Consider the following 12,456-nt stretch of genomic DNA (forward strand, 5'->3'; position numbering starts at 1 on the left):
GGGCCTGTGTGCTAGGAAATACCAGGTCACCGCCAGTGTCTGCCTGCCTGTCTGGCTGACCGGGGGAGCAGGGGCCTGTGTGCTAGGAAATACCAGGACACCGCCACTGTCTGCCTGCCTGTCTGGCTGACCGGGGGAGCAGGGGCCTGTGTGCTAGGAAATACCAGGTCACCGCCAGTGTCTGCCTGCCTGTCTGGCTGACCGGGGGACCAGTGTCACACCCTCCTCACAATAATCACTGATGGGAGCGACATCTGACCGAACCCCAATAATAACATCACACAAAGTATGCGGAGATCACTTTATTGTGCAAAATCGCCATTGTCATGTGAAGAATTATTGATACATGATTATTGATCAGTGATTATTGATAGCGGATTATTATAAAGTGATTATTGATAGCTCATTATTATAAAGTGATTATTGATAGCTCATTATTATAAAGTGATTATTGATAGCGGATTATTATAAAGTGATTATTGATAGCTGATTATTGATTGGTGATTATTGATAGCTGATTATTATAAAGTGATTATTGATAGCTGATTATTATAAAGTGATTATTGATAGCTGATTATTATAAAGTGATTATTGATTGGTGATTATTATTCAGTGATTATTGATAGCTCATTATTGATCAGAGATTATTGATAGCTGATTATTATTCAGTGACTATTGATAGCTGATTATTGATCAGTGATTATTGATAGCTGATTATTGATCAGTGATTATTGATAGGTGATTATTGATAGCTGATTATTGATAGGTGATTATTGATAGCTGATTATTGATAGCTGATTATTATTCAGTGATTATTGATAGCTGATTATTGATAGCTGATTATTATTCAGTGATTATTGATAGCTGATTATTGATAGCTGATTATTGATAGCTGATTATTGATAGCTGATTATTATTCACTGATTATTGATAGCTGTTTATTGATCAGTGATTATTGATAGCTGATTATTGATAGGTGATTATTGAACGCTGATTATTGATAGCTGATTATTATTCACTCATTATTGATAGCTGATTATTATTCAGTGATTATTGATAGCTGATTATTATTCAGTGGTTATTGATAGCTGATTATTGATAGGTGATTATTGAACGCTGATTATTGATAGCTGATTATTATTCACTGATTATTGATAGCTGATTATTATTCAGTGATTTTTGATAGCTGATTATTATTCAGTGATTATTGATAGCTGATTATTATTCAGTGATTATTCATATCTCATTTTTGATCAGAGATTATTGATAGCTGATTATTGATTGGTGATTATTGATAGCTGATTATTATTCAGTGATTATTGATAGCTGATTATTATCCACTGATTATTAATAGCTGCTGATTATTGATAGCTCATTATTATTCAGTGATTATTGATAGCTGATTATTGATCAGTGAATATTGATAGCTGATTATTGATCAGTGATTATAGATAGCTGCTGATTATTGATAGGTGATTATTGATAGGTGATTATTGATAGCTGATTATTATTCAGTGATTATTGATAGCTGATTATTGATCAGTGATTATTGATAGCTGCTGATTATTGATAGGTGATTATTGATTGGTGATTATTGATAGCTGATTATTATTCAGTGATTATTGATAGCTCATTATTGACCAATGATTATTGATAGCGGATTATTGATTGGTGCTTGGTTGCTTTTCTGCTCTTCCATCATCCATCGTTCGGGGGTCCGGCCACAGATGTTCATTTCTTGATTAGATCCTTTTAAAACGAATTGTATGTGGAGTAAATAACACCGAATTTCCTGATTGGAGTGCACATCTCCCGGTGTTTTCGGCACGGCAGGAATGGCAGGATGCAATCTGTAGGTTGGTGCCCGTAGATGGTGTTGGGGGGGTAACTGTTTTCATTCAGATTCCACCTTCTTATGTATATGTCAAAAATCCTAGAGCAATAAAGAAAGAGACTCATTATAATCAGGAGATGGAGCAGTGACCAGATCGCCCTCATTATAGTCAGGAGATGGAGCAGTGACCAGATCGCCCTCATTATAGTCAGGAGATGGAGCAGTGACCAGATCGCCCTCATTATAATCAGGAGATGGAGCAGTGACCAGATCCCCCTCATTATAATCAGGAGATGGAGCAGTGACCAGATCACCCTCATTATAGTCAGGAGATGGAGCAGTGACCAGATCGCCCTCATTATAATCAGGGGATGGAGCAGTGACCAGATCACCCTCATTATAGTCAGGATATGGAGCAGTGACCAGATCGCCCTCATTATAATCAGGAGATGGAGCAGTGACCAGATCCCCCTCATTATAATCAGGAGATGGAGCAGTGACCAGATCACCCTCATTATAATCAGGAGATGGAGCAGTGACCAGATCACCCTCATTATAATCAGGAGATGGAGCAGTGACCAGATCACCCTCATTATAGTCAGGAGATGGAGCAGTGACCAGATCACCCTCATTATAATCAGGAGATGGAGCAGTGACCAGATCACCCTCATTATAGTCAGGAGATGGAGCAGTGACCAGATCGCCCTCATTATAGTCAGGAGATGGAGCAGTGACCAGATCGCCCTCATTATAGTCAGGAGATGGAGCAGTGACCAGATCACCCTCATTATAATCAGGAGATGGAGCAGTGACCAGATCGCCCTCATTATAGTCAGGAGATGGAGCAGTGACCAGATCGCCCTCATTATAATCAGGAGATGGAGCAGTGACCAGATCCCCCTCATTATAACCAGGAGATGGAGCAGTGATCAGATCACCCTCATTATAATCAGGAGATGGAGCAGTGACCAGATCACCCTCATTATAGTCAGGAGATGGAGCAGTGACCAGATCGCCCTCATTATAATCAGGAGATGGAGCAGTGACCAGATCACCCTCATTATAATCAGGAGATGGAGCAGTGACCAGATCACCCTCATTATAGTCAGGAGATGAAGCAGTGACCAGATCACCCTCATTATAGTCAGGAGATGGAGCAGTGACCAGATCGCCCTCATTATAATCAGGAGATGGAGCAGTGACCAGATCACCCTCATTATAATCAGGAGATGGAGCAGTGACCAGATCACCCTCATTATAGTCAGGAGATGGAGCAGTGACCAGATCACCCTCATTATAATCAGGAGATGGAGCAGTGACCAGATCGCCCTCATTATAGTCAGGAGATGTAGCAGTGACCAGATCGCCCTCATTATAATCAGGAGATGGAGCAGTGACCAGATCACCCTCATTATAATCAGGAGATGGAGCAGTGACCAGATCACCCTCATTATAGTCAGGAGATGGAGCAGTGACCAGATCGCCCTCATTATAGTCAGGAGATGGAGCAGTGACCAGATCGCCCTCATTATAGTCAGGAGATGGAGCAGTGACCAGATCACCCTCATTATAGTCAGGAGATGGAGCAGTGACCAGATCACCCTCATTATAGTCAGGAGATGGAGCAGTGACCAGATCGCCCTCATTATAATCAGGAGATGGAGCAGTGACCAGATCGCCCTCATTATAATCAGGAGATGGAGCAGTGACCAGATCCCCCTCATTATAGTCAGGAGATGGAGCAGTGACCAGATCATCCTCATTATAATCAGGAGATGGAGCAGTGACCAGATCACCCTCATTATAATCAGGAGATGGAGCAGTGACCAGATCACCCTCATTAGAATCAGGAGATGGAGCAGTGACCAGATCGCCCTCATTATAATCAGGAGATGGAGCAGTGACCAGATCGCCCTCATTATAGTCAGGAGATGGAGCAGTGACCAGATCGCCCTCATTATAATCAGGAGATGGAGCAGTGACCAGATCGCCCTCATTATAATCAGGAGATGGAGCAGTGACCAGATCGCCCTCATTATAGTCAGGAGATGGAGCAGTGACCAGATCATCCTCATTATAGTCAGAAGATGGAGCAGTGACCAGATCGCCCTCATTATAGTCAGGAGATGGAGCAGTGACCAGATCGCCCTCATTATAATCAGGAGATGGAGCAGTGACCAGATCACCCTCATTATAGTCAGGAGATGGAGCAGTGACCAGATCACCCTCATTATAATCAGGAGATGGAGCAGTGACCAGATCCCCCTCATTATAATCAGGAGATGGAGCAGTGACCAGATCGCCCTCATTATAATCAGGAGATGGAGCAGTGACCAGATCGCCCTCATTATAATCAGGAGATGGAGCAGTGACCAGATCCCCCTCATTATAATCAGGAGATGGAGCAGTGACCAGATCACCCTCATTATAGTCAGGGGATGGAGCAGTGACCAGATCGCCCTCATTATAATCAGGAGATGGAGCAGTGACCAGATCACCCTCATTATAATCAGGAGATGGAGCAGTGACCAGATCACCCTCATTATATTCAGGAGATGGAGCAGTGACCAGATCACCCTCATTATATTCAGGAGATGGAGCAGTGACCAGATCGCCCTCATTATAGTCAGGAGATGGAGCAGTGACCAGATCGCCCTCATTATAATCAGGAGATGGAGCAGTGACCAGATCGTCCTCATTATAGTCAGGAGATGGAGCAGTGACCAGATCACCCTCATTATAATCAGGAGATGGAGCAGTGACCAGATCACCCTCATTAGAATCAGGAGATGGAGCAGTGACCAGATCGCCCTCATTATAATCAGGAGATGGAGCAGTGACCAGATCGCCCTCATTATAGTCAGGAGATGGAGCAGTGACCAGATCGCCCTCATTATAATCAGGAGATGGAGCAGTGACCAGATCGCCCTCATTATAATCAGGAGATGGAGCAGTGACCAGATCGCCCTCATTATAGTCAGGAGATGGAGCAGTGACCAGATCATCCTCATTATAGTCAGAAGATGGAGCAGTGACCAGATCGCCCTCATTATAGTCAGGAGATGGAGCAGTGACCAGATCGCCCTCATTATAATCAGGAGATGGAGCAGTGACCAGATCACCCTCATTATAGTCAGGAGATGGAGCAGTGACCAGATCACCCTCATTATAATCAGGAGATGGAGCAGTGACCAGATCTCCCTCATTATAATCAGGAGATGGAGCAGTGACCAGATCACCCTCATTATAGTCAGGGGATGGAGCAGTGACCAGATCGCCCTCATTATAATCAGGAGATGGAGCAGTGACCAGATCGCCCTCATTATAGTCAGGAGATGGAGCAGTGACCAGATCGCCCTCATTATAATCAGGAGATGGAGCAGTGACCAGATCGTCCTCATTATAGTCAGGAGATGGAGCAGTGACCAGATCGCCCTCATTATAGTCAGGAGATGGAGCAGTGACCAGATCACCCTCATTATAATCAGGAGATGGAGCAGTGACCAGATCGCCCTCATTATAGTCAGGAGATGGAGCAGTGACCAGATCACCCTCATTATAGTCAGGAGATGGAGCAGTGACCAGATCGCCCTCATTATAATCAGGAGATGGAGCAGTGACCAGATCGCCCTCATTATAATCAGGAGATGGAGCAGTGACCAGATCGCGCTCATTATAATCAGGAGATGGAGCAGTGACCAGATCACCCTCATTATAATCAGGAGATGGAGCAGTGACCAGATCACCCTCATTATAATCAGGAGATGGAGCAGTGACCAGATCACCCTCATTATAGTCAGGAGATGGAGCAGTGACCAGATCACCCTCATTATAATCAGGAGATGGAGCAGTGACCAGATCGCCCTCATTATAGTCAGGAGATGGAGCAGTGACCAGATCACCCTCATTATAGTCAGGAGATGAAGCAGTGACCAGATCACCCTCATTATAATCAGGAGATGGAGCAGTGACCAGATCGCCCTCATTATAGTCAGGAGATGGAGCAGTGACCAGATCGCCCTCATTATAGTCAGGAGATGAAGCAGTGACCAGATCGCCCTCATTATAATCAGGAGATGGAGCAGTGACCAGATCACCCTCATTATAATCAGGAGATGGAGCAGTGACCAGGTCGCCCTCATTATAGTCAGGAGATGGAGCAGTGACCAGATCACCCTCATTATAGTCAGGAGATGGAGCAGTGACCAGATCGCCCTCATTATAATCAGGAGATGGAGCAGTGACCAGATCGCCCTCATTATAGTCAGGAGATGGAGCAGTGACCAGATCACCCTCATTATAATCAGGAGATGGAGCAGTGACCAGATCACCCTCATTATAATCAGGAGATGGAGCAGTGACCAGATCGCCCTCATTATAATTAGGAGATGGAGCAGTGACCAGATCGCCCTCATTATAATCAGGAGATGGAGCAGTGACCAGATCGCCCTCATTATAGTCAGGAGATGGACCAGTGACCAGATCGCCCTCATTATAGTCAGGAGATGGAGCAGTGACCAGATCTCCCTCATTATAGTCAGGAGAAGGAGCAGTGACCAGATCTCCCTCATTATAATCAGGAGATGGAGCAGTGACCAGATCGCCCTCATTATAGTCAGGAGATGGAGCAGTGACCAGATCGCCCTCATTATAATCCGGAGATGGAGCAGTGACCAGATCACCCTCATTATAATCAGGAGATGGAGCAGTGACCAGATCGCCCTCATTATAGTCAGGAGATGGAGCAGTGACCAGATCGCCCTCATTATAATCCGGAGATGGAGCAGTGACCAGATCACCCTCATTATAATCAGGAGATGGAGCAGTGACCAGATCACCCTCATTATAGTCAGGGGATGGAGCAGTGACCAGATCGCCTTCATTATAGTCAGGGGATGGAGCAGTGACCAGATCGCCCTCATTATAGTCAGGAGATGGAGCAGTGACCAGATCACCCTCATTATAGTCAGGGGATGGAGCAGTGACCAGATCGCCCTCATTATAATCAGGAGATGGAGCAGTGACCAGATCACCCTCATTATAATCAGGAGATGGAGCAGTGACCAGATCGCCCTCATTATAGTCAGGAGATGGAGCAGTGACCAGATCACCCTCATTATAGTCAGGAGATGGAGCAGTGACCAGGTCGCCCTCATTATAGTCAGGAGATGGAGCAGTGACCAGATCGCCCTCATTATAGTCAGGAGATGGAGCAGTGACCAGATCGTCCTCATTATAGTCAGGAGATGGAGCAGTGACCAGATCGCCCTCATTATAGTCAGGGGATGGAGCAGTGACCAGATCGTCCTCATTATAATCAGGAGATGGAGCAGTGACCAGATCGTCCTCATTATAGTCAGGAGATGGAGCAGTGACCAGATCTCCCTCATTATAATCAGGAGATGGAGCAGTGACCAGATCTCCCTCATTATAGTCAGGAGATGGAGCAGTGACCAGATCACCCTCATTATAATCAGGAGATGGAGCAGTGACCAGATCACCCTCATTATAGTCAGGAGATGGAGCAGTGACCAGATCACCCTCATTATAGTCAGGAGATGGAGCAGTGACCAGATCACCCTCATTATAATCAGGAGATGGAGCAGTGACCAGATCACCCTCATTATAGTCAGGGGATGGAGCAGTGACCAGATCGCCCTCATTATAGTCAGGAGATGGAGCAGTGACCAGATCACCCTCATTATAGTCAGGAGATGGAGCAGTGACCAGATCGTCCTCATTATAGTCAGGAGATGGAGCAGTGACCAGATCGCCCTCATTATAGTCAGGAGATGGAGCAGTGACCAGATCGCCCTCATTATAGTCAGGAGATGGAGCAGTGGCCAGATCGCCCTCTTTATAGTCAGGGGATGGAGCAGTGACCAGATCGCCCTCATTATAGTCAGGAGATGGAGCAGTGACCAGATCGTCCTCATTATAGTCAGGAGATGGAGCAGTGACCAGATCGCCCTCATTATAGTCAGGAGATGGAGCAGTGACCAGATCGCCCTCATTATAGTCAGGAGATGGAGCAGTGGCCAGATCGCCCTCTTTATAGTCAGGAGATGGAGCAGTGACCAGATCGTCCTCATTATAGTCAGGAGATGGAGCAGTGACCAGATCGCCCTCATTATAGTCAGGAGATGGAGCAGTGACCAGATCGCCCTCATTATAGTCAGGAGATGGAGCAGTGGCCAGATCACCCTCATTATAGTCAGGAGATGGAGCAGTGACCAGATCGTCCTCATTATAGTCAGGAGATGGAGCAGTGACCAGATCACCCTCATTATAGTCAGGAGATGGAGCAGTGACCAGATCGCCCTCATTATAGTCAGGAGATGGAGCAGTGACCAGATCTCCCTCATTATAGTCAGGAGATGGAGCAGTGACCAGATCGCCCTTATTATAGTTAGGAGATGGAGCAGTGGCCAGATCGCCCTCATTATAGTCAGGGGATGGAGCAGTGACCAGATCGCCCTCATTATAGTCAGGAGATGGAGCAGTGACCAGATCGCCCTTATTATAGTTAGGAGATGGAGCAGTGGCCAGATCGCCCTCATTATAGTCAGGGGATGGAGCAGTGACCAGATCACCCTCATTATAATCAGGAGATGGAGCAGTGACCAGATCACCCTCATTATAGTCAGGAGATGGAGCAGTGACCAGATCACCCTCATTATAATCAGGAGATGGAGCAGTGACCAGATCACCCTCATTATAATCAGGAGATGGAGCAGTGACCAGATCACCCTCATTATAATCAGGAGATGGAGCAGTGACCAGATCGCCCTCATTATAGTCAGGAGATGGAGCAGTGACCAGATCACCCTCATTATAGTCAGGAGATGGAGCAGTGACCAGATCGTCCTCATTATAGTCAGGAGATGGAGCAGTGACCAGATCACCCTCATTATAGTCAGGAGATGGAGCAGTGACCAGATCACCCTAATTATAATCAGGAGATGGAGCAGTGACCAGATCACCCTCATTATAGTCAGGAGATGGAGCAGTGACCAGATCACCCTCATTATAGTCAGGAGATGGAGCAGTGACCAGATCGCCCTCATTATAGTCAGGAGATGGAGCAGTGACCAGATCACCCTCATTATATTCAGGAGATGGAGCAGTGACCAGATCGCCCTCATTATATTCAGGAGATGGAGCAGTGACCAGATCACCCTCATTATAATCAGGAGATGGAGCAGTGACCAGATCACCCTCATTATAATCAGGAGATGGAGCAGTGACCAGATCGCCCTCATTATAATCAGGAGATGGAGCAGTGACCAGATCGCCCTCATTATAGTCAGGAGATGGAGCAATGACCAGATCGCCCTCATTATAATCAGGAGATGGAGCAGTGACCAGATCGCCCTCATTATAAATCAGGAGATGGAGCAGTGACCAGGTCACCCTCATTATAATCAGAAGATGGAGCAGTGACCAGATCGCCCTCATTATAATCAGGAGATGGAGCAGTGACCAGATCACCCTCATTATAATCAGGAGATGGAGCAGTGACCAGATCACCCTCATTATAATCAGGAGATGGAGCAGTGACCAGATCACCCTCATTATAATCAGGAGATGGAGCAGTGACCAGATCGCCCTCATTATAGTCAGGGGATGGAGCAGTGACCAGATCACCCTCATTATAATCAGGAGATGGAGCAGTGACCAGATCACCCTCATTATAATCAGGAGATGGAGCAGTGACCAGATCACCCTCATTATAGTCAGGAGATGGAGCAGTGACCAGATCACCCTCATTATAGTCAGGAGATGGAGCAGTGACCAGATCGCCCTCATTATAGTCAGGAGATGGAGCAGTGACCAGATCACCCTCATTATAATCAGGAGATGGAGCAGTGACCAGATCACCCTCATTATAATCAGGAGATGGAGCAGTGACCAGATCACCTTAATTATAATCAGGAGATGGAGCAGTGACCAGATCACCCTCATTATAATCAGGAGATGGAGCAGTGACCAGATCACCCTCATTATATTCAGGAGATGGAGCAGTGACCAGATCGCCCTCATTATAGTCAGGAGATGGAGCAGTGACCAGATCGCCCTCATTATAATCAGGAGATGGAGCAGTGACCAGATCACCCTCATTATAATCAGGAGATGGAGCAGTGACCAGATCACCCTAATTATAATCAGGAGATGGAGCAGTGACCAGATCACCCTCATTATAATCAGGAGATGGAGCAGTGACCAGATCACCCTCATTATAGTCAGGAGATGGAGCAGTGACCAGATCACCCTCATTATAATCAGGAGATGGAGCAGTGACCAGATCACCCTAATTATAATCAGGAGATGGAGCAGTGACCAGATCACCCTCATTATAATCAGGAGATGGAGCAGTGACCAGATCACCCTCATTATAATCAGGGGATGGAGCAGTGACCAGATCACCCTCATTATAATCAGGAGATGGAGCAGTGACCAGATCACCCTCATTATAATCAGGAGATGGAGCAGTGACCAGATCACCCTCATTATAGTCAGGAGATGGAGCAGTGACCAGATCACCCTCATTATAGTCAGGAGATGGAGCAGTGACCAGATCGCCCTCATTATAGTCAGGAGATGGAGCAGTGACCAGATCACCCTCATTATATTCAGGAGATGGAGCAGTGACCAGATCGCCCTCATTATAGTCAGGAGATGGAGCAGTGACCAGATCGCCCTCATTATAATCAGGAGATGGAGCAGTGACCAGATCACCCTCATTATAATCAGGAGATGGAGCAGTGACCAGATCACCCTAATTATAATCAGGAGATGGAGCAGTGACCAGATCACCCTCATTATAATCAGGAGATGGAGCAGTGACCAGATCGCCCTCATTATAATCAGGAGATGGAGCAGTGACCAGATCGCCCTCATTATAATCAGGAGATGGAGCAGTGACCAGATCACCCTCATTATAATCAGGAGATGGAGCAGTGACCAGATCACCCTCATTATAATCAGGAGATGGAGCAGTGACCAGATCGCCCTCATTATAATCAGGAGATGGAGCAGTGACCAGATCGCCCTCATTTTAATCAGGAGATGGAGCAGTGACCAGATCACCCTCATTATAATCAGGAGATGGAGCAGTGACCAGATCGCCCTCATTATAATCAGGAGATGGAGCAGTGACCAGATCGCCCTCATTATAGTCAGGGGATGGAGCAGTGACCAGATCGCCCTCATTATAATCAGGAGATGGAGCAGTGACCAGATCGCCCTCATTATAGTCAGGAGATGGAGCAGTGATCAGATCGCCCTCATTATAATCAGGAGATGGAGCAGTGACCAGATCGCCCTCATTATAATCAGGAGATGGAGCAGTGACCAGATCACCCTCATTATAATCAGGAGACGGAGCAGTGACCAGATCGCCCTCATTATAATCAGGAGACGGAGCAGTGACCAGATCACCCTCATTATAATCAGGAGATGGAGCAGTGACCAGATCACCCTCATTATAATCAGGAGATGGAGCAGTGACCAGATCACCCTCATTATAATCAGGAGATGGAGCAGTGACCAGATCGCCCTCATTATAATCAGGAGATGGAGCAGTGACCAGATCACCCTCATTATAATCAGGAGATGGAGCAGTGACCAGATCGCCCTCATTATAATCAGGAGATGGAGCAGTGACCAGATCACCCTCATTATAATCAGGAGATGGAGCAGTGACCAGATCGCCCTCATTATAGTCAGGGGATGGAGCAGTGACCAGATCGCCCTCATTATAATCAGGAGATGGAGCAGTGACCAGATCGCCCTCATTATAATCAGGAGATGGAGCAGTGACCAGATCGCCCTCATTATAATCAGGAGATGGAGCAGTGACCAGATCGCCCTCATTATAGTCAGGAGATGGAGCAGTGACCAGATCTCCCTCACTATAGTCAGGAGATGGAGCAGTGACCAGATCGCCCTCATTATAATCAGGAGATGGAGCAGTGACCAGATCACCCTCATTATAATCAGGAGATGGAGCAGTGACCAGATCGCCCTCATTATAGTCAGGGGATGGAGCAGTGACCAGATCACCCTCATTATAATCAGGAGATGGAGCAGTGACCAGATCGCCCTCATTATAGTCAAGAGATGGAGCAGTGACCAGATCGCCTTCATTATAATCAGGAGATGGAGCAGTGACCAGATCGCCCTCATTATAGTCAGGAGATGGAGCAGTGACCAGATCTCCCTCACTATAGTCAGGAGAAGGAGCAGTGACCAGATCGCCCTCATTATAATCAGGAGATGGAGCAGTGACCAGATCGCCCTCATTATAATCAGGAGATGGAGCAGTGACCAGATCACCCTCATTATAGTCAGGAGATGGAGCAGTGACCAGATCACCCTCATTATAATCAGGAGATGGAGCAGTGACCAGATCACCCTCATTATAATCAGGAGATGGAGCAGTGACCAGATCTCCCTCATTATAGTCAGGAGATGGAGCAGTGACCAGATCGCCCTCATTATAATCAGGAGATGGAGCAGTGACCACATCGCCCTCATTATAATCAGGAGATGGAGCAGTGACCAGATCACCCTCATTATAATCAGGAGATGGAGCAGTGACCAGATCACCCTCATTATAA

General features: G+C 46.4%; 1 protein-coding gene across 1 annotated transcript in view; it reads right to left on the reverse strand.

The window, feature by feature from the left end:
- Positions 1–287: 287 nt before the first annotated feature.
- LOC142268483 (tyrosinase-like) overlaps positions 288–12,456 on the reverse strand; it is a 114,861-nt gene continuing 102,692 nt past the window's right edge. The window contains exon 4 of the mRNA XM_075332360.1: positions 288–1,933. Coding sequence (XP_075188475.1) covers positions 1,753–1,933 — 181 coding nt within the window. The 3' untranslated portion in view covers positions 288–1,752. The remainder of the gene's footprint in view (positions 1,934–12,456) is intronic.

This window comes from Anomaloglossus baeobatrachus, unplaced genomic scaffold (genome assembly GCF_048569485.1).
Source record: "Anomaloglossus baeobatrachus isolate aAnoBae1 unplaced genomic scaffold, aAnoBae1.hap1 Scaffold_304, whole genome shotgun sequence".
In the NCBI taxonomy this organism is placed as follows: domain Eukaryota; kingdom Metazoa; phylum Chordata; class Amphibia; order Anura; family Aromobatidae; genus Anomaloglossus; species Anomaloglossus baeobatrachus.